The 22762-nt window shown below is 45.0% G+C and overlaps 1 protein-coding gene across 1 annotated transcript in view; it reads left to right on the top strand.

Annotated features, from left to right (window-relative positions):
- Positions 1–22762, top strand: part of SAG (S-antigen visual arrestin) — a 125380-nt gene that overhangs the window by 56361 nt on the left and 46257 nt on the right. The window contains exons 4-10 of the mRNA XM_085634680.1: positions 3372–3416; positions 7733–7926; positions 10261–10320; positions 10658–10725; positions 11246–11381; positions 13723–13807; positions 14930–15002. Of these exons, the coding sequence (XP_085490806.1) occupies positions 3372–3416; positions 7733–7926; positions 10261–10320; positions 10658–10725; positions 11246–11381; positions 13723–13807; positions 14930–15002 (661 nt within the window). The remainder of the gene's footprint in view (positions 1–3371; positions 3417–7732; positions 7927–10260; positions 10321–10657; positions 10726–11245; positions 11382–13722; positions 13808–14929; positions 15003–22762) is intronic.

Raw genomic sequence — 22762 nt, 5'->3', positions numbered from 1 at the left:
TGAAAAATGAGAATCTGGTGTATTCAGAATTTTAGTGAGTGATGGGATATTTGAGGGAATCAATGAGACTGAGGGGTGACGACGTGTGGACGTCTGTTTCCGGACAAAGGCTTTGCCCCTCATTAAGGACGTAAAATAACTGCAGTACACGCTTTTGTGGAGGTTAGTAAGGGAAAGGAAAGAGTTAGGGCAATGTTAGCCATACAAAGGATTCAGCAGGCAGGATGAGATGGAAGTTGTATAATTAAATGGGGTTTTTGCGATAAACAAGTCCTTACTTCTGAAAACTTTGAAAACTTCTAGGTTTGAAGCCCTCATCAACCAGGACTAAGAGGGAGCAAATGGGACAGAAAGTGATAGTGTGATCATGTTTTTGTGAGGGTCTCTAAAGGAGACGAAAGGAAAGAAGGAAAACAGTAAAAAGGATGTGCACCTTTCTAGTGCCAAAAGGCCAAGTTTGTATGTAAAAATATTGAGGAAAACATATTGTGAAGGTGGGTGAATATGAGTAAATATAGACTTACTATTCGTACCTTCACTTCTACGTACCTTGTAGATTATCGCTAAGGTACATATGTGTGAAGTTAATTATAGAAAACCTGTACTTATTTATATATACTCACCTTCATGATATTTTTGTTTTCAATTATTTGGCTTCAATATTTTGTCACACCAAAAGGTGACGGGGGCTGCTTGCAATAAGTCTAACCACTGGCAATTGCACTGAGTAGCACTCTCATCCTCGTTCTTTTTTTCACTACGCCACCCCAGTTTGGACCCAGCATATGCAAATCAGTCTTGACCCTGCTCCTCAGGGAAACAGCAAACACAACAAGATAATGGACGGAGTGCTGAAACGTTTTAACCACTCACCCCCAGTCACAGATCTGGATTTAATCCATGTTCTTTTTCTCACTACGCCACCCCAGTTGGGACCCAGCCATATGCAAATCAGTCTTGACCCTGTTCCTCATGGGAACAGTCCAGCCCGAACTGCCAGGCCAGGTCCTCCCTGGACCCGAAACAAGCATCTTAGGACCAGTTTCGGGGTTTTACCCCTCATCAGCCAGGTTAGCTTGAATCCAATTGGCACAGTGATCAAGGGACCCAAATCTGGGCATTCCCTTGGCAACTTAGGGCGAACATAGCAAACAAAACAAGATAATGGACGGAGTGCTGAAACTTTTCAACCACTCACCCACAGCCACAGATCTGGGTTTTATCCGTCATTCTTTTGCCCATTTCACCACCCCAGGTTGGACCCAGTCATATGCAAATCAGCCTTGACCCTGCTCCTCAACAGTCAACCTCCCCATAGCCTGGTGAGTGGGCAGTAGGCCCCCTCTTCAAATGTGTGTGGGTGGGTATATCTCGGATGCTTGGCAACTCTTGACACCTTTGGTTATTAGTTTCTGGTATGTGGGCCCAAAAAGGCAGATTGGGTGTCAGAATGGTCAGAGAAATGATTGCACTTAGCTATCTCAATAAGATATACAGGACAATATGGAGAAGGAAAGAGGGCACCAGAGCAACATCAACTAGATCAAAGCAAGGACCTCCCTCCTGATTGGCACACGGAAGCAAACAAAGCACACTTTGAAGAAGATGGCCATATGCTGTAGCAGATCCGTCAACCCTTTGAGGCTGTATGGAATGAGGACACTCTGGGCTGCCCTTTCAACGTCACAGTATCTACGGAGAGCTATAGCAACAAATCAGTGTGATCAATTCACTACTCTTCTGGACAGAAACAAAACAAGTCACTTATTGCTTGGGCCATTGTACACTGATAACTGACTGCAGAAGCATGTCATACCTTGGTGCCCTTGAAAATTCCCTCCATTGAACAGGAGTTGATTGGGTGATGTTTTGTAGCAGAATTTCAAGGGAAGAATATTGTGATCCAATATATTGTGGGCGAAATAATCGAGGACAAAAATCTCATAAAAGTGTATTTATATATATGTGTGTGTGTATATATAGTCAAGTATAGGCTTCTTAGCTCCACGTGTGTCTTGACGAAATATATATCTTCAAGGTAATTGGATGTGGAGTTAGGAAAAGTAAATCTATACTTACCTATATATTCTTATCTTCACAATATTTTTGTTGTAGGTATTTAGGCCACAATAGGTTTGTCTCCTGATGTGTTTGCTCCTCAATATTCTGAGAAACAGCAACAGAATTGTGGTAGGAGCAAAGAAACGATTCACAGCACTTGTAACAGGAACTTCATTGACTCCGGAGTATAATTTAAAAGAAACTACAAAAAACATAGAAATCCGATAGGACAATGTCCTTAAGATCAACAACTTCAAAAACTTGACTTACCTGTATCTATTTCAACCGAGAGAAAGACGGTAAAGGGAGCAAAAGGCTAAAAAAAATAACTTGGAGGAAAAATGCTTTCTGACATAGGGCTGACGCCCCGATTGCTTTATCACAGTGTTCCGAGGAATGAATATCTTTTTTAGCTTCATAAATGAACCTAAAATAAAATGAATAATTTTCTAGCAAAATGTTTCATAGTGTACCTTTTAGAAATACCAAACTCCACTGGGCTCTCTCCTAATCCCTCATCAGACCGCCCTGCTCGGTTTCAAAAGGGATGTAAGGGCAATATAAGAACTAAAAATGCAGACATGCATGGTAATTCCTACTTTCTGCTTTGGGGCGCCTGCTGTTTTCCAAATGAACATTCTCCTCTAATGATACTTTATTTAACCCTGGGCGTAGTTTGCGTAGTGGCGATACGCGTAGCTACGCGAAGTGCACTTTGCACTACGCGAGATACGCGTAGCGCTATGCGAACTGCGTAGTGCACTGTTCGGAATGATTGCACAGTGCCGGATGCTTGTCCGCACTGTGCAATCATTGAAATCTGCATCTCGTATAGTGCAAGCTGACGTTTTCTGGCGCTCGAGTAGATTTTTACTCGAGCGGCAGCTTTCTCACAGCGGACTGGTAGTTTCCCGTCGCGAGCATACGCGACCACTCGCAATGAGAAACCTGACCTACCCACGTTGAGAATATCGCCGGGAGGTTTATTTTCCACGCTCGCGATCGCCAACTTGATGTTGCTGATCGCGAACGAGGAACAAGTCTTGCCAGGATGTCATTTTGCTCGCTCGCGGTCGCCAACTTGACGTTGAGGATCGAGAGCGAGCATAAAATGCCAACTACGCTACGCGTTTTTGCACTGTGCTACGTGAAATTCGCGTAGCGCAAACTACGCGAGCGTAGTGTAGTTGGCCGCCCAGGGTTAACTTTATTGCCCTCAATCGGAATCCTTGTCCAAGGTTCCTCCCCTCCTAGTATCTCACTCACTGTATATCCGTCTCTTTCTGACGTCTCTCCCTTGTCTTTTGTAGATGGGGTTGTGTTTGTGGAGCCGGACCTGCTGAAGGGGAAGAAAGGTAAGTTGCCATCGAGGAAAATAGCATGGGGTCCCCAGCACTGCCACCAATCACCACCCTCATGTCTGATGAGATGGCTTCATGCTATCAGCATCACTAATCCGGCGAGAGCGCACACTGCTGTCAACAACACTCGGCCCACTCAAAACACACAGTGCTGTCAGGAACAGTAACCCACATCTAACACTCACTGCTGTCAGCTGTTCCTATCCAGCTGCTAACACACACTGCTGTCAACACTCAGCCCACTCGAAACACACACCGCTGTCAACACTCGCCCCACTCGAAACACACAGTGCTGTCAGCTGTTCCTAGCCCACTGCTATCAACACCCTAAGCCCACTTCTAACACACACTGCCGACAGCTGTTCCTATCCCACTTCTAACACACACTGCTGTCAGCTGTTCCTATCCCACTTCTAACACACACTGCTGTCACCTGTTCCTATCCAGCTGCTAAGACATACTGCTGTCAGCACCCTCGGCCCACTCAAAACACACACCGCTGTCAACACTCGGCCCACTCGAAACACACACTGCTGTCAACACCCTAAGCCCACTTCTAACACACACTGCTGTCAGCTGTTCCTATCCCACTTCTAATATACACTGCTGTCAGCTGTTCCTATCCAGCTGCTAAGACACACTGCTGTCAGCACCATCGGCCCACTCGAAACGCACACTGCTGTCAACACTCGGCCCATTCGAAACACACAGTGCTGTCAGCTGTTCCTAGCCCACTGCTATCACACACTGCTATCAACACCCTAAGCCCACTTCTAACACACACTGCTGTGAGGTGTTCTCATTCAGCTGCTAACACACACTGCTGTCAACACTCGACCCTCTTGAAACACACACAGCTGTCAACACTCGGCCCACTCGAAACACACAGTGCTGTCAGCTGTTCCTATCCCACTTCTAATACACACTGCTGTCAGCTGTTCCTATCCATCTCCTATCACACATTGCTGTCAGCACCCTCGGCCCACTCAAAACACACACCACTGTCAACACTCGGCCCACTCAAAACACACAGTACTGTCAAATCTTCCTAGCCCACTGCTATCACACACTGCTATCAACACCCTAAGCCCACTTCTAACACACACTACTGTCAGCTGTTCCTATCCCACTTCTAACACACACTGCTGTCAACAACAGTAACCCACTTCTAACATACACTGCTGTCAGCTGTTCCCATCCAGCTGCTAAGACACACTGCTGTCAGCACCCTCGGCCCACTCGAAACACACACCGCTGTCAACACTCGGCCCACTCGAAACACACACTGCTGTTAACAACAATAACCCACTTCTAACACACACTGTTGTCAGCTGTTCCTAGCCAACTGCTATCACACACTGTTACCAACACCCTAAACCCACTTCTAGCACAGGCTGCTGTCAGCTGTTCCCATTTCACTACCTACACACACTGCTGTCAGCACCCTCAGCCCACTTCTAACACACACAGCTGTCAACAACCCTAACCCACTTAAAACACACAGTGCTGTCAGCGAACTGGCCCACTTCTACCACACACTGCTGTCAGCTGTTACCATCCCACTGGTAATACACAATGCTGTCAACAGCACTCAGCCCACTCGAAAGACACACTCGTGTCAACAACAAAACCCCACTTCTAACGAACACTGCTGTCAGTAGCACTTGGCCCACTTCTAGCGCACACTGCTGTCAGCACACTCAGCCCACCTATAACACTCACTGATCTCAGAATCCCACTTATAACACACACTTTTGTCATCAGCCAGCTGCCTTTTAAGAGCACACTCTGTTGTCAAGCGTTGTCGTGTCTTCTAATGAGACGGAAACAAATAGAAACTTTGAGATAAACATGAGCGTATCAGAAAATTCAAGAAGCAGTTATTCCAACCAATATTCTTAGAAGGCTAGATTAAAGAAAATAGTGTTGAGAACCTCACGAATGACAACTATCTTGAATGGCGAAATTGTCAAACTCTGCACAGCTCCTAAGAAAGCCTGAGTCAATAGTTGCCACAGCAACACTGGGGATATCAAGGCAAGGAATGTCCCAAGCCCCAGTAGCCGTGGATCCACTTGCAACTTGAATCTTCTGTGCCGGACATGCTGCTAAGAAATAAACAAAAGCTTTGATAGTGATCCACCAGATAGTGCTTAATTTGTGCAGGTGGTGGGCCCTGGCATCCCTTTTTGGGGACCAGGACTTATTTTTCCTTAAAGACTTTGAGCCATACGAAGAGAGAGATAGGCCTAAAAAGAATAAGACGTTAGAAAAATAGTTGATAAAACAATAATAAGGGAGAAAAAGTAGGGATGAAAATAAACCTGCAAGAATACTATAAAGTGATAGGAAGGGTGAGCTGGTGGAAGAAAAAGACATAGGGTGGAGTCAAGACTAGGGGGCAGATTTACAAGCCCCTTGCGACACATTTACGCCGCCGTTGCGTCACTTCTGTGACGCAGCGGCGGCGTAAATCATGCGCCATGCTGCGCTGTATTTACAACGTGACTCAGCTAGTGAGATGCGTCACGTTGTAAACTCCTGCGCCACATGAAACCTGCGTCAGGTTTCATGTGGGCGTTCCAGCACAGGGTGGGCATTCCCTCGCAGGTACGCCTCGTAAAAGTGATGCAGTGAAATCTACAAAATTTCACTGAGTCACTTTTACGGCCATGATGTGTCAAAACCCTACGCCTGCTTGAAGCAGGCGTAAGGATTGACGCAGCATGTTAGCCCTAGGGCACCCCCGAGCCTTGCTGGAGCCGCGTCGTGCTTGCGACGCGACTCCAGCAATGCGCCGCATTTCCGCCGGGGGATGCGACACGCATCTGCCCATCCATGCGCCACGGCGCGCCGCATTGTAAATGCGGCGCATCAGTGGTGGCGCACGGGTGGTTTTGCGGGTCGCAAGTGTTCTGGCGCATCCCTGCTGATTTGCAGAGATGCGCCAGACCTTGTAAGTCTGCCCCTAGGTATTCAGCAACCAAGCAATCAGTAGCAAAGACAGTGGCTCCTCAGTAAAACTTTGCGCCCTTATACTTAGTTATTCATTTATTTTACACATTATACATTGGCAGCATTTCTTAAGTCACATTAATATCATACAAATTTAAATCAAATGAGCTGCTGAATGGAAAACAGGCGTTAGTGGAGCAATTAAAAGAGCAATCCGGCCAGTCAGTCTCTAAATAGCAAGATATGCAAAACAAAATCCCTTATACACAGAAATAGATTTATACTTTTCACCAAAAATGCTGAAAGGAACAGATCTGTACTAGGTACGAAATGGTTTGGCGTAGAGCGCAGGATCCCAAGTGGTACGTACAGTGAGAAATGTGCCAAGTGAATAAAGTACTGAGAGCCAAGATTGCGTCAAAAGAGAGGAAAATCAAGATGAGAACAGCAGAAACTCTGTTTATTTGGGTTTCATCACATAGACTGATGTCTCATTTTGTTATTAGCAGCACCAGGTCAGGCCTGCAGGTTGTATATATGTGCCAGCTGCCACACTTTAACACAACGTTGTGCCATCCGTGCATCGGTGGATGTAGATGTACCTTAATTGGTTTGGCTGTGTGATGGAACCACACATGCGTTTACCACGCATGCCGGTTCCACGAGGTCTGAACCACGCAAGTCTTAACCACACATATGCCTTTACACTGCATGCCTTTACAACTAAATATGCGTTGTTAAGGCATGTATAGCAAAGACATACGTGTGGTTAAGACTTATCAGGTAAGTCTTACCCCGCCCTGAGACCTAAAACTACCTCCCTCCATCCTGAAAACCAACCCCCTCCCCCGAACCCATAAACTTGCCTGCCCCCCCCAGCACTAAATACTAACCTGCCCTCCCTAAGCCCTAAAAACTACCCCAGCCCTAAAAGGCATCCCGATCCCTACCCGAAGCCCTGAACCCTAAAACAGTCCCTCAAGCCTCTGCCCTGACACTTAAAAGTACCCCATCTATACTGAAAACCAGCACCTCCCCTGAGCCCCCTGAAGTAACTGTTTATATGTGATTATAATCTTCTGAATCATAGTTTCCTACCTTATAACCTCTACTGCATGAAATTTGGTGTCATGTGTTTATGCTCCTTTGCATATCAAGGGGGAGTGTGGGTATGAATGTAACTGATTTTTAAAGGGGCCAACGTATTCAATGCTCATTTACAAAGCAGGAAAAGCAGGAACATGAGGTCACACTAGTCAGTTACAAAGTGAGACCATCCTCTGTTCTCAGAGATTTGCTCTTTTGTTTTTATTGTAGCAGTATTGCTCCTCATGTGTCGTTTGATCTCTTTTCAGTTTACGTGACGTTGACCTGTGCCTTCCGATATGGTCAGGAGGACATTGATGTGCTGGGTCTCACCTTCCGGAAGGATATCTACTTCTCCAGAATACAAGTGTACCCACCTGTGGAGGTCACCAAGCCGACAACCAAAGTGCAGGAGCGTCTGATGAAGAAACTGGGCAACAACGCTTACCCCTTTCTTTTAATGGTAAAGGAAACATGGCCATGAGGTCACACTGTTGTCTCTCAGCTCCTTTGTATTGTCTGTCGTTCTTCTCTCACGTCCTTGCTTCTCGGCCATTTCTTCCATTGTCTGACACAATGTTTTTTTCTTTTCATGTTTTCTCTCTGTGTCCTATTCACTGTCATTGTACTCCCTTTACTGTACAATGGCTGCCTTTCTTCCCACTTCTCCCTCTGCCTCTTCACTTCCTGTGAATAAATGACTTGTAAAACAGGGAGAATGGAAGAAGCGCCCCAGGCACCATAGGAGGAGGTCTGGGCTGAACCAGCTTTCCACCCTGTTCTGGATTTCTGCCTTGGATGCAATATCCAGCATTGACACCCAATCCGATCCCCCCCCACCTCAAGGGACCTCAGTCACTAAAGGTGCCTTCCATCACCTTCACTTGCTTCAGGTCACCCCCCCTTTCCTTCAATTTCCCCACAAGATTGGACTAGTCCTGGCAGTGGTGATAGCTCGCCTTGACAATTATAACAACTGCCTTGTTGGTCTCCCCAAGAGCTATCTTCATAAACTGCAGAGAGGTCAAAACCAAGCAGCCAGGCTTATTTGTGGGCTGGGTTGCAAAAATCACGTTGCCCAGCCCGCTGACGAGTACATTGGCTACTCATCGAAGTAAGATAACTCTTCAAAACATTGGGTATTCTACTCAAGTTTATTTATGGTTCTTCATCTTCTGCTAACCTGCTGCCTAACCAGTGACCTAAACTGAAAAGATATGGCGGTAGGTGTCATCATGTTCACGGCTCTTCTCTATTGAACCCTCTCACCCAATCATTGAAGATGGAAAAAAAAATCTAAACTTTAGACAAAATCTAAAGACTCTCCTCTTCCAGTCCTCGTGCAGCTTTCATTGTGCAGGCTTCAGCTTACCTCCTGTTTCATGTCATATATTGATCTTCACCCCCACTTTATCCAAATGCCTAAGACTGGTTGGAATTATAGAGCTTTAACTCAAGGCTTTTCCACCATTGCATACTTATTTCTTATACCGCATTTCACCTTGTTTAATGATTGTTGCTCTCCATTTCCTTCTTTATGACTCTTTGATCCACCTCCCTGCTCTCAAATCTCTGAGACTACATGGTTTATAGTGCTCTACAAATGCCCAGAAATAAAATAAAATAATATACAATTAAACAAAATAAAGAGATGCTGTGTTGCCCTTGGAGCCAATAATGGGAGGTGACGTTTTGGCTTTGCAATTGGCTGGCTCACGCATACTTAGGTTTCCTGACAATTCGTCCATGCTTTAACCGGTGTAAAAATGATGCTCACAATTATATGGTCCAATGTGCTTCAAGATCTTCTAGAATGGAAAAAATATGGGATGTCCAATGGAGGTGGAGGCAGGTGTATAACAGAAGACAGAATTCTTAGGAATACATTCCAGAGTGGGTTCATAAGGCAAGGTATAATTAGGAGAAAGACCAATAGAAACAGAACATTTGAAAAGTGAACATTAGAAAGTATTCTAATTGGTGAAGGACCACAAAGGAAAACATCACCATACCTTGCCAATGTGGTTAGATCCTCCACCCAGAAGCACCACAAAAAAGATCCCCATTTGACACAAGCAAAAGCAATGTTTCTGTATAACTTTGCGTCGATGGTGGGATTATCAGAGGGACAATCTGCAGGCTCTGGTGTTACAACGATAGTGAGTCTTCACGTAAAAAAGGAACCTGCAAGGTTGAGTCTCCTCACTGCATCAACAACAATGGACCTCAAAACATAGCAAATTATTCTGATTTTCAAATAGCGCCTCACTTCAATGTCTTAGCCACATATCTGTACCTAGAAATTGTAAATTTAAAGAGGACATTTGACATCATCTCCTGGTGGCTCTGCTTTGCCTAAGTTGATAGGGCCTCTGACAGGATGAAAACAGTCTTATGATGCATCAGAAGATGCCCCAGGAGACAGTACCATCCACAAACTATTCCATGATAAATAATTTGGTAGATTCTGATGACCTTGGTGCTGTTTGTGAAGATGATGTGCACAGCGACACCACTGCTATACTAAGTGCAGGTCTGGGATTCGAGAAAGCTCAAAAGTGGTGGACAGGTTTTTCAGGTAATCTACAACAATATGGGCCAAAGCATTGTGCCCCAAGAGAAACACAACCTTTTGTTTAATATGCAAGTCTAACCTAATAAACCTCAAAAGCCACACCTGTAGAGCTCTTTTGAGGGATTGCCAACAGGTAAACAAAGAGATGTGGTACCATATTATTAAGGACTATCCATTGTCTCTCCATCTTTAATTGTCTGATCCTTTTCCCTCATCTTCCAGTTTCCTGATTATCTGCCCTGCTCAGTGTGTCTGCAGCCAGCACCTCAGGACAAGGCCAAGGTGAGGATTTCACATTTCTGTGCCATCTCACTTCAGGAGAGATGACTCAGTGTAACTGGACAATGTGAGGAGGGCGGTGGTATTTACGTGCCAGGATGTGATGATTTTCGTAGAGCAGTGTGTGAGTCCCTGTCCTCTGATACTAAGGTCAGTGAAGCATTGCAGGGAATGTGGACATTTTGGTGTGTTGTGTTTGGGTTCCTGTAATGGATATAAACGATGCCTGTACAGATGGCAAGAGTAGCAGGGTACCATAAATACACATTGCATATGTTCCTTTTGCACTAACATATACTTTTCTCTGTTTTTCTCTTCTCAACACTTGCTTCTGATCCAGTCTTGCGGGGTTGACTTTGAGATAAAATGTTTCTCTGCAAGCAACTTGGATGAAAAAATCTCCAAAAGGTACAATCCTAAAAATTGGCCTGCAAATTTCAGTACTGCCTGTGTATGCGTTTCTCAATCCTCAATCACCATTCCCAGAGTTTGAGGTATATGATCGCTGGCTTTGCCTGAGGTTTGGGGGAGTGTGAAATTGCCAACTGCTGCTGAAATTTGAGGTCACTGACCTTTGTTTGCAAGGTCATCAACAATTGGCTGAATAGAAGGTCACTGACCCCTTTCTTAAAATAAGTTTACCAACTTTTGATTAAAGTAACTGTTCCCTCAGTGTGAGTTCAGCAACCCTTGGCTGGGTGTGAGATCAGTGAGCCCCATCTGACTGTGACCCTGTCCAGACCATTGTGGAGTCTGAGCTAGTGACACCCTTAATGTTTTGTGTCTGATGATCTTTTATGCAGAGTTTTTTGATAACCTGAAGCAAGCTTTATTTGTTAAGTCCTAGAAATTCTCGTTACTTCCCTCTGGCACTGATGGTACCCCCAATGTCTGATAATAACAATGATTTGCATTCCTCTGATTTCAGGAATTCTGTGCGGCTCTTGATCCGTAAAGTGCAGTATGCCCCAGACAAGCCTGGCCCTAGTCCAAGAGCTGAGAGTTCCTGGCAGTTTTTCATGTCCGAGAAGCCCCTGCACCTGAGAGCAGCTCTCTGCAAAGAGGTGAGGAGATTGAACATGCTCAGAACTAACACAAACTCTCTTCACTGGTTTGTTCTTTCCATGTTGAACTTACTGCCCACCAGTTCCAGTAATTTTCTTGTCAGTCACTGGAAACCTGGGGGTGTTTCCACTTTGCATGGGAATGTTTTGTGGGCAAAAATATCTATTGTGATATGAAAAGCAGAAGATTTGAGGGAACACTAAGGAACAAAAATGTTTGGTGGGGAAAGTATGGAAACTGGAAGGCTGGTTGATACTGTAAGAAAGGTGGGAGAATAGCTGACACGTTGAAAACTTAAATGACATCACAAATACAATGTTCATATAGTAAAGGATGGTGAATAATTATTAGGCACCAATGTGAGCCTGGAATATCGTAAAAAGAATATCGAGTGGAGACACTATATTGCGACCAGGAAATTGTGGACCATAATATTGACAGGGAAGTATGTATAGATATTCATACCTATCTCCACATCTACGTACCTTGATGAGAGGTATGTAGATATGGAGCTAAGAACAGCAAATCTATACCCACCTCTATGCACTTACCGCCTCGATATTTGATCAGATGCCAGGGTAGCTCAGGAGCCCTCAGCAATGCACTCAGTGTGGCATCCGGAGACATGCCTCAAATCCACATGAGCTGCGTTCTTACTCTTTGGCTCGGGTGAGGCCTCTGGTGACTTCCTGTCTGTAGTGTTGGTACAGTTACTACAGTTAGCTTGAAGGGGATGCAAATAATCATCTTTTGCATTAAGGTTGACTGGCATGGAATAGAATGTACGTGAATGGCATGCAAAGTAAGATAAGTGGATGATTGGTCAGAATGGGTAGCAAGGTTAGGAAATTGATTTACTTGTGCCGCAAGAATGGTAGAGCATTGGTTGTTAATATAAAGAATCTGTGAGATTGGTTGACAGACAAAAAATTGGATGACTGACTCAGTCATTGAGTGGTAGTGTAGAAGCAGTGTTTTCTGGGTACACCATGAAATGAGTAAGATTCGCTGGTATAGGAAGGAGGCAACATAAAGAAGGGTGAGTAATAAGTACCATAGTTACAGCTGTGTAGAATTGAATAACTTGGTATTGAATGTGAGTACTTGGTGACCCCTCAAGAAATATTGGATGATTGGGTGACATGGTAAGAAATGTGAAGGATGTGGTTGGCATGACAAAGAGGGTGGCGAATTGCTTGATGTGGTAGGTAAGTTAGACAATTGTTTTATATTGTGAAGAAGATGGAAAGGTTCTGGGTACATTAAGGAATGCAGAGCAATGGTTTATGGACGGAAGACTGATTAGTTGTCAAGCATTGGAATATGGAGGATTAGTTTACATAATGGTGACATGGGAGAGGTAATTGGCAAGACAGAGAATTGGCTGAGATGGTTAGGAATGTGGAAAACTATTTGGCATGAAAGGGGATAAATCAGATGATGTGAAACAGTGAGGGGTAAATAGAATGGTTGTCACATTAAGGCATTTTTCAAATGGCAAGCAAGGTGAAAGATAAAGTGCTCTAATTAACAAGCGGAAGCCTTCATTGGTATTGTTAGAAAGGAAAAGGAGTGGGAACATAGCCTGGATGGCAAAGGACTGAATGGTATGTTAGGCAGGCAGAAGGTTGATTGGTATCATCACAAGGGAGAAGATTGATTGGTATGTCATGAAGTCAAAAGATTAGGTGGCATTGTTAGGAAAGCAGAGCTTAATTGGCATTATTAGAGGGCACACAATTGGCTGGAATAACACCCAAAAAGATTTGGTATTATAGTCAAAAAGACAGATGACTGGTTGGCATGCAGTTGAGTTGTTGCGACAATGAAGAAGGTGGTCGATTGGCTGTCATGTTGAGGATGAGAAAGGATAGATTAGAAGCCTTAGAATTTTTTCCCATTGGTTAGAAGGCCATGCATTATGAGCAGAAGATTGACTGGCATGTTTTGGAATGTGAATAATTTGTTGGTAAAGTTAAGTAGATGGAGGACTGGTCTCACACTGAGGAAGGTCTAATGCTTTGAAAGATAGGTGTTTGGTTTGCAAGGTTACAAATGTATGAGGTTTCTTGGTAGGGTAAGAAAGATGAGTGATTGGTTGGTTATAAAGCCACAGAGTTGATTGGCAATGATAGGAATTGTAGGTGACTGGCTGTAGGAGAAGTAATCGGCATGGTTAGGAAGGTAGCATATTGGTTGGCTTGGTAGGTGGATTGTTGGTTGGCATGGCTAGTTAGATGAAGCATTGGTTGAGAAAGTGGAGGTGGCATTGGACTGACAAATGCTAATGGATATTGGTATGATTATTTCACATCTCTTGGACTCTTTCTCCCCATATAGGTATTTTATCATGGAGAACCAATCCCAATTTCAGTGACCATCACTAACAACTCTGAGAAAAACGTAAAGAAGATTTCCGTCTCAGGTATGTACAGGTACAATTTGGTGATTTTGACTGGCCTTCAATCTCTTCTTAAGTCCAGCCACTGATAACTGGACACCATAGTGCACTGACTGAACTTTTGCTATGATTTTATTGGTATGTCACCAGAATAATGCCTCTCATAAATGTATCCAAGTACTAACTTGTCTGCAGTCCAATTTTATTTACCTGTCCCTGCAGTGCATTATCTCAAATTTTGATTGTTTGATAATAACCAGTAGTTGTTGTGTCCTTGTTTTAACAACTACACAGTAAGGAAGAAACTTTGGGGCATATTGACAAAGAGTTAACACCACCAGAATGTCACTTTTTCTGACGGTCTGGTGGCGTTAACTCCTTCACTTTATTTACAAAACGGCATTAAGCCACCTTAAGCCTTGTAAACAATGCACTTAGCGTGAATGGCGCGTGCAATGGGCCTTGCAGTGGGCGCTCCGCCGCACCACCCATTTCTTTTTGACGCTGCCCCATATTTGCAAGGTATGGGACAGTGCCAAAAATACCACACGTGAATACCTGGTCTTAAGGAGGTGATACAAGGAGAAATGTTTTATTTCTCCTCATATTTTGCTCTTTCCACGTGTGCTGCATTCTGCAACACACATAGATAGAGCAAATCATCTGTAAAGATTGTTTATGTGCAGGAAGGTGTCCCTTCCTGCACATAAACAGTTGCCCCTGCAGTGCAGGCAACCCTATCAAAATGGTGCTAGGGTGCCTGCACTGGCGCTAGGTAGCATATTTAGCACCAGCCAGCACTAGGGGTAACGCAGTGATGCACCGCATTCTTGTAAATACAGCGCACACCTGCGTTTTGAAACTGTCAGACTGGAGCATCACCAATTTTGGCGTAACACTGTGCTCTGCCAGTTTCGTGTAAATATGGCCCATAATTTCTGGATTATTAGATTCATAATTTTAATACGCTTTGATCTGAAGAAGAGTCTGGTGGCTGCAAAAGGTGGCACTGAGCTGTTTTAGAAGCTCTTCGAAGTATTGTCTGACCATTCCATCCATTCTTTCTGTGAGTGTCTCTTCCAACAGTGGAAGGTGCTTGGATATGCTTCCTGTGCTCACATAATTGACACTGTCCATCTCTTTCAGTGGAGCAAGTGGCCAATGTTGTGCTATATTCAAGTGATTACTACACCAAGACAGTGGCCCTGGAGGAGTCAGAGTAAGTATCTACATTTCTTTTGCTTTCAAATACTTCTGCTAGGGTAGTCAGTGACTTTGTTAGCCAGTGGCACAGGCTATGAAAGGCGAGCTGGATCAGCATACAGGGTAGTCACTGACATACACAGTGTTCACGTTCAACCACAACCCCAGTCTCTCACTCTCAGCGCAGTCTTTAACTCACAGTTAGAGCCTGCTTTCACTTACAGACACAGCATTGGGCTATTGTTAGTACTCACAGCCATGGGATGGCACTTTCAAATGATACCTCAAGCCATCACTCGCAGACACAACCTCAAATTATCACTCACGTTTTCATCCTCAGCATGGCATTAACATGAGCAACCCTTGTCAATTTCTCACATCACAGCTTCACTCAGTCAGTCACATGCATAGCCTCTGGGTGCCATCCATGTGCACTCTGCCAACACACTTTGGATTGTCATAAAATGTTGGAACTTTCTGCCTATCTTTGCCATTTTCTGCAGGCTAATGGAACCCAGATGTGTAAACTGATTACTACATCATGGACTTTCAAATCACAGAAGTTGCTCACTCAAAGTGGTATCAATCAAAGATCCAGCACGCACTGTTAATGCACTCAGTTACCTACTCTAGTAGCAAACCGGGTAAGATGCCCAGTGAAGTTCAGATAAAAGTGCCCAATCAAAACATTTTATGAGCACCAAATCAATATAAGAAGAAAGTGATACCTGACTAAACAAGACTCAGAGTCCTCCAACTCAGAGGAGTCAATGAAATGTGTAGGGTCTCTTGGGTGGCAATTCAGACTAGCATCAGGCAAACAGCATCTAAATGAATGCAGCTCAATACATGGCACAACACAACCTGCTCCTAATCACACATACCTGCACACACATCACCAATAGTAAAGTATAGCAGTCCACAAAAAACTTTACATTTCAAAAAATATAACCACCCTGAATAACAGACAGGGAGAAACTGTATCCACCATCATCAGACAACACGGAAGAAATTCTGCAGAACCAATTACTTTAATCACAAACCTGATTACACCTGCTGGCACAGTCAGAACCTCCTTATCCCAACGATTAGCCACTTTAGCCTCAATCAGAGCTGTTAAAGGTGGTAGTGCTTGCCAACATGGAGGTCATTTAGGGGTCGCTGATGCGAGCCCTGGAATGCCCCTTGTGACCCCTGGCACTGCCACTTGTTATGTTATGTTAGCCTCCATTTATAGCGCGCACAGCTACTCGGAAGTGTACCGGCGCGGATGTCAAATGGTGTAGATGGAAAAGAGTTGTCCTGGTCCAAGATTACCTAAAGAGCAGGGTTTTTAGCTGTTTTTTAAACAGCCTAAGATTCTCAATGTTTCGTAGTTCAAAGGGCAGGGCATTCCAAGCTAAGGCCGCTTTAACAGAAAGGGAGCTGCCGCCTAATGTAGTCAAGCGGTACCTAGGAACAGCAGCAAGGCACTGGCCTGTAGAGCGAAAATGACGAGGCGGCGCATAAAACGAAAATCATCTCCTAAGATATTGAGGCCCTGCATTGTAGAGAGCACCATGAGCAAGTGTAAGAGCCTTGAAAAGTACCCGTTGCTCAACAGGGAACCAATGCAGATCCCGAAGGTTCTGTCTAGCGCTGGATCTACCTGGCATACCCACCAATGCTCTAGCCGTCGCGTTCTGAACTATCTGGAGCTTTTTTAGCTGATAAGCCGGGAGACCAATGTACAAGGCATTGGCATAGTCTAGCTGTGATAGGATGAGCGCACGGGTCACCATTTCCTTAGCCATTTTGGGCAAGAGGGACAGAAACTTCTTTAATCGTTTCAGTGTGCAAAAGCCTACACCCGCCAGTTTATTAATCTGGGGCAGAAATTTCAAATCCTCAGCAAACCAAACCCCCAGATTTTTTGCCTGATGCCCGAACCGCTGGGCATAGGGTAGCCCGCAGGCCAGATATCCTCTCTGAAATGCGGGGGGAAGGAACCATAGAGGAGCACCTCCGATTTCTCCTCGTTGCATTTCAGTTGACCCTTTGCTAGCCATTTAAAGACCTCAGTGAGGCAATTTTTAGCAATGGTCGGAGAGGAGTCAGTTTTGTTCCATGTAAAGAGGAGCTGGGTATCGTCCGCATAGGCTATGATCTTAGCGCCCAGCTCCTCTGCCAAGTAAACAAGGGGTGTCAAATAAACACTGAACAGGAGAGGGCTCAATGTGGAGCCCTGAGGGAGTCCTTGTGACCCCTGGCACTGCCCCTTGTGACCCCTAGCATCAGCAGTGGCAAAATCAGTGGCAGGAACAGTAGCAGCTCGCCCTTATGGACGTTGGTGGGGGCTCCACTCACCTCCTTTTTTGTCATTTTTTATTATATTAATAGTGAATGATATGACATTATTTGCTACTAGTTTAATGAAAAACAGAGTAGAAATAGCTGGAATATGACTTTGCCTGGCAGCTGAGGTAAGTAAAAAAAATGCCTTTAAATGTATTTATGTAGTTTGCATGCTTGCAGTTTTGAGTGTGTTTATGTAAGAGAGAGTGTATGTCTGTGTGGAGGTGTGTGCATGTGTAGGCAGAGAGTGTGTGTGCATGTGTGAATGTGTGTGTATGTGTAAGCGTATGTATGCATTTTGGTGAATTGACGTCCATGCTTGCCAATAGCTTTTTACTCAGAGGCAGTCTGTTGTCATCCGAGCAGCAGGAGCAAATGCAAGTGACATTATCGGTATAATAAATCCGTTCTGGACATCCTGACCATGACAAAAAATTGTGATGAGGGAGCATAACAGGAAACATTTTGGGAGGAGAGATCACATTTATTGGTGAAGGTCAATAGGCAGGGGTAATGTAAAATGTAACAATGGTGGATGTACCCCATGTCTCTCTCCACACAAAAACCCTCAAAGCAATGGTCCACACCCAAAATTTCCTACTTGGGGCCGATTACGATGTCGTTCGGAATGGCTCCGAATGGGATTCGGTATTGCAGAATCCGATTCGGAACTCTTGTTTCCGAACAAATCATACACATTTCCCAACGACGATTACGATGCCCGGAAACCATTTAGGCAGTCCGAATCGGTTCTGAAAGGCATTCAGACAGCCCGAGCCTTTCAGATCCGAATCGTACAGCTCTATGGACTCGGTTTCCAAATGAGCGAGTACGTTGGCCGATTCAGACAGCCGTTGCTATGAGGTCTGCCCGACAAGAAACAGCTGTCGGAATCTGTCTTTGGGGGCCCGTTGTGGGCCCCCCTTCACCTGGAGGCATCCGATTGTGGCCCATGGGGGTACCCAAAGGACCCCTCTTCCCAACCATGCATAATGTGGCAGCTACCATGGGGGGCCCGCCACAGGGTGCAAGGTTTTCCCCAACCACCCCTTTTTTCAATGGGCGCCTGTGTTCTCGTTCAGAACACAGGCTCCCATTGAAGCTAATGCGAGTCCGACCGAACGATGTTGGGAAGCATCGTAATCGGTTGTTAGGACTCGCAGGGCCCAATTTGTTCAGCAACGATTCCGAGACCGATTCATTTGGAACAGTTTCCAGACAACATCCTAATCGGCCTCTTTGTCCGTATGTCGAGTTAGGGACGTAAACACAAGCTCTGAAACACTTATCCTAGAGGAATATAACATGTGCGCCAAAACTGAAGCACGTGCAAACTAGTCACTGAATCAACATGCTAAGGGATTACCTCTTATTCAGCTTAAAACCCAAACTGCAACACAACCAGTTTATCAGTCTGTCAGATTGAACAACCACTGTATCATTTGCAAAAAGAAAGGAAAGACTACCGTTTTACTGGAAAAGTACAAGCTATAATCTATGTAAACTAGCGCACTATTAGCCATCCAATTAAATAGATTTTCAGCCAACAGGGACTGTAGCTGGCCAGTTCTACAGGCTGATAAAAGCCCTACCATGAAGCCAAATGCCCATGTCACCACTGTGATACCTCTGGGAGTCATGTGTTCCAAAGTCTTTCCTTTTTGTTATCATATTGTAAAAGCCCAGACATGCGCTTTTAAATTTCACCTGACCCATCATAAGTAGAAAACACCAAAGGCATTAGATCCGCGACTCTTAAGCATTGGACTGCATGCATGTAACAGTGAGAACTCATTTCCATACCACTGTACAGAGAATGGCAAAAGTTTTTTTTCCTTTTGACTCTATCCCACTTAATATCAATTACTGCAGAACCAAAGGTGGCAAAATGCCATTCCTGAAAGGTGGCAGTTCTTCCTTCCAATGTTTAGAGATTTTCGTTCAACCTTAGATAGAACAAGAGGTCTTTCTTCACTCTGCTTCTTTACCCCATTAAGCTTTCGTCCAAAAGTATTACAATTTCACTGACCTGCAGGCTCTGCCTTCCCAGGTTCACTCTGACCGCATTACTTGAAGTCAAGTGTCCCCTAAAGTTCCAAGCGAAGAACACCTTCAGAACCAATGGATATTGTCAACACTTGCTTCGCCTCATTTAAAACATCTAAAAGGCCAATCTGGGGTGAACTTTTTGAGCTTATTTGGGGACCGAAAGAGCCCACCCATAGTGAAAAAATGGTTTATTTTTCGGACAGGCAGACACAAGGGGCCCGATTCACAAAGGTAAACTGAGACGAAAGTCTAACTTTACGACTTTCGGTATTCACAAAGGGCATTTACGAGTAATAAAATTAGACTTTTGTCTCACTTATACTTAAGGTTTGGTCTTAAGTTTAACTGAGACCAGGACTTTTGGTCTAAGTTAAACTTAAGACCAACACTGAAGTTTGACTGAGACAAAAGTCTAACATTATGGCTCGTAAATGCCCTTTGTGAATACCGAAAGTCGTTAAGTTAGACATCCGTCTCAGTTTACCTTTGTGAATCAGACCCACAATGTTTTGTAGGGTGTCTATTGACACTTGCCAAATATTGGGGCTTTTCAGCATCTGTACATGGTTTTTCCGGATTGTGTCCAGTTGCTCCGTTGTTGATTCTTTTGCTTCTTGTAACCCAGTTTATCTTCAGGCAACCTGGCGTTCCTGGGGAACGCCATAAGTGCTGAAAAACTCCAATATAATGGAATACATAAGCTCCCTCTTCCGATTCTGCATGGAGTGCTGAGTACTTTTAAACTGGCCTTGTTGAAATATCGATTTGTTGGGAACTTGTGTGTCCCAATCTTGTAAGATTCTTGAATGAAAAGGAGTTTGATCCTGTTAACGCTCATGGAGGAGGTGTCAATATACTAAAAACAAAACAGAAAGACCACTCCATTTGCCATAAATCACGCATTCATTAAGTCAATACACAGGAATCAAAAACATGTGCATTCATATGTTATTTGCATTATTTCAGAAATTAATTAGTTTTTAAGCACTCCCCGAACTGTAAACATGAATATACGTACATATATGACCTACAATAAGACACACAATGAATCACACAAGAATCCGTCAGTACAAGCACCAGATCACGTGTCCCATTAGTTAGCATAGAGAGGATAATTCAGACTTATTAGGGGTTTCCTTCTTTTCAACAACTGAAGTCCCAAAGGGTGGTGTTTGCATTCTGACGGTCCCCAAGAGAGTTCAGACAAGTAATGTGCCTTCACTTTAAATATTGGGGAAATGTCCTGTATTGATCACAAACTTCTCTCATCTCTATATCTGCTGCCAACACATTCCACCCCCTTCACATGGGACGTCATCGTTTTAATGGGGTCATCCTCAGGGCATTACCCTTTGTAAATCTGGACACCAGCAAGGTCAAATAAGTCGAGGACACTTGAACAAATTGCTTTGAATAAATCACGTGGCTTCGCACCTTTGTTAAGCCATTGCCTGGCAAAGCACCAAGAAACCAGTGGATCACAACTTAGCACTACATTTACATCCACATGACTGCGAAAGCAGTGCAACCTTTCCGTCTAAGTTCAGGACCTCATATGTTATGTACTTTTAGGAGCAGGGACTGCTTTTATACACGTCTGGTTGCTTTAAAGTAGCTTTTTCAATAGTGGGTTAAAAGTAAATGCTGCCCATGTGCCCATAAATGGCAAATACACAAGTTTAATTCGAAAGGAAGTGCATTAAAGCCGCCCGACCACAAGCGTGTGCCTCCTCTTGTGCTGTTGGAGGTGTGTGAGGGATCAACGCAAGGGGCATCATTTATGAGTGTTTGCCCTAGGGCAGCGCAGCACTCCTTCCTGTTGCGCCGCCCTATGGCGAAAGAAAAGGGCAGGAATGCTCCATATCTATCAGATACGGCACATTCCTGTCCTTTTCCCCTGCGCTGGCGCACAATGGGCTGCCGTGAGTCAATGCAGGCACCTTTGCGCCATGGTGCAAGGCTGCCTACGTTGCAGGGATGATTATTTTTGTGCAGGAAGGAAAACCTTCCTGCACAAAAACAATCACAAGAGGCTTTTCCTTTCTGCATTCTGCAGCACACATAAAAAGAGGAAAAAGAGGAAAAATAAATATGTTCCTCCTTGTTTTGTCTCCCTACGCCTGGGAGGCACACGTTTTTGGCACTGCCTCAGAGTTACGATTTCTCGTAAATCTGGGGCAGTGCCAAAAAACCATGCGTGTTGCTGGGAACGCCCCCAGGAACACCCATTGCACGCCTGTTTAACACAGAAAGCTGCGCTAAAGGGAACAATATTTACAAGGCAGCATTAAGCTAAAACAAGTGGTTTAGTGCTGCCTCGTAAATGTGGAGCAGGCTCCTGTTTCACCGGAGCGTCACAAAACATGATGTACCAGCAGTTCAAGGGGCTTATAAATAAGCCCTAGGGTGTGCCGAAGGCCGTTAGGGTGATAGCAGGAATTATATTCAATTCTAAAACCCAGTCCTTGGAGGCTCAGTGCTGTGGCTCTTCTTCGCTCTTCTCTTCACTGTGCAATCTGCGCTTAGAATCTGGCCATGAGTGTCCCACTCCTGAGTCAAAGGTTTTACCAGATGCAACTTAGGGGCCCATTAGCATGTCGGGCAGATTACCACCACCCGCATGGCAGTGGCGATCCGCCCGACATTTGTACCCGCCCGCATGTCAATTCCACCCCGCCATATTACTATGGCGGGGGGACCCCGGCAGACAGAAAGACCGTCCACCAGTTTTCCTCCAGTAGGCAATCTGCTCTATTGCCTACCGGGCGGAAAAGCTGTTAATATGGTGGTGGTGTCTGGTAGACACCGCCATCCATATTACTATGCAGGCGGGGACATGCCTTTACGTGGCGGCAACGCCACCACAGAAAGGCATGCGGTCTTCCACATTGGGGGCCCGTAGCGGGCCCCCATGGATTCTGGGGGGTGGGGGTGCACATGGGGGGTACATATGGTACCCCCCTGCATTTCAATGTACAACGTGGCAGGCACCGTGCGGTGCCTGTCACGTTGTGCATTGAAAGGCACAACTTGCTTGTGTGGCATTGCGGTGGGCGGTGCTTTCAGCACCGCCCGCCACAATGTTACAAATGCGGGATGCACCCGCCAGTGTGGCGGGCGCATCCTAATTGTGGGTGCGGGACTGCCGCAAGCATTGCGGGCGGTCCCATTTCCCGGGGTTATGGCGGGCGGACAAAGTTCGCCCGCCATACTAATGACCCCCTTTGTGTCCAGCCTATGCAGCTCACCTCTTTGCACCACTGGCCTGATCAAATATATGACATTCAGCAGCCTCTAAAACCAATTTGCTTAATGGCTTGATTCATGGTGAAGCATCAAGGAATGATTGCCTGTGGTTACCGACAGGGAATGTTTGAAGTAGGTGACAGGTCC

This window comes from Triturus cristatus, chromosome 11, assembly GCF_964204655.1.
Source record: "Triturus cristatus chromosome 11, aTriCri1.1, whole genome shotgun sequence".
In the NCBI taxonomy this organism is placed as follows: Eukaryota; Metazoa; Chordata; class Amphibia; order Caudata; family Salamandridae; genus Triturus; species Triturus cristatus.
This window is presented reverse-complemented; position numbering and strand designations above follow the sequence as displayed.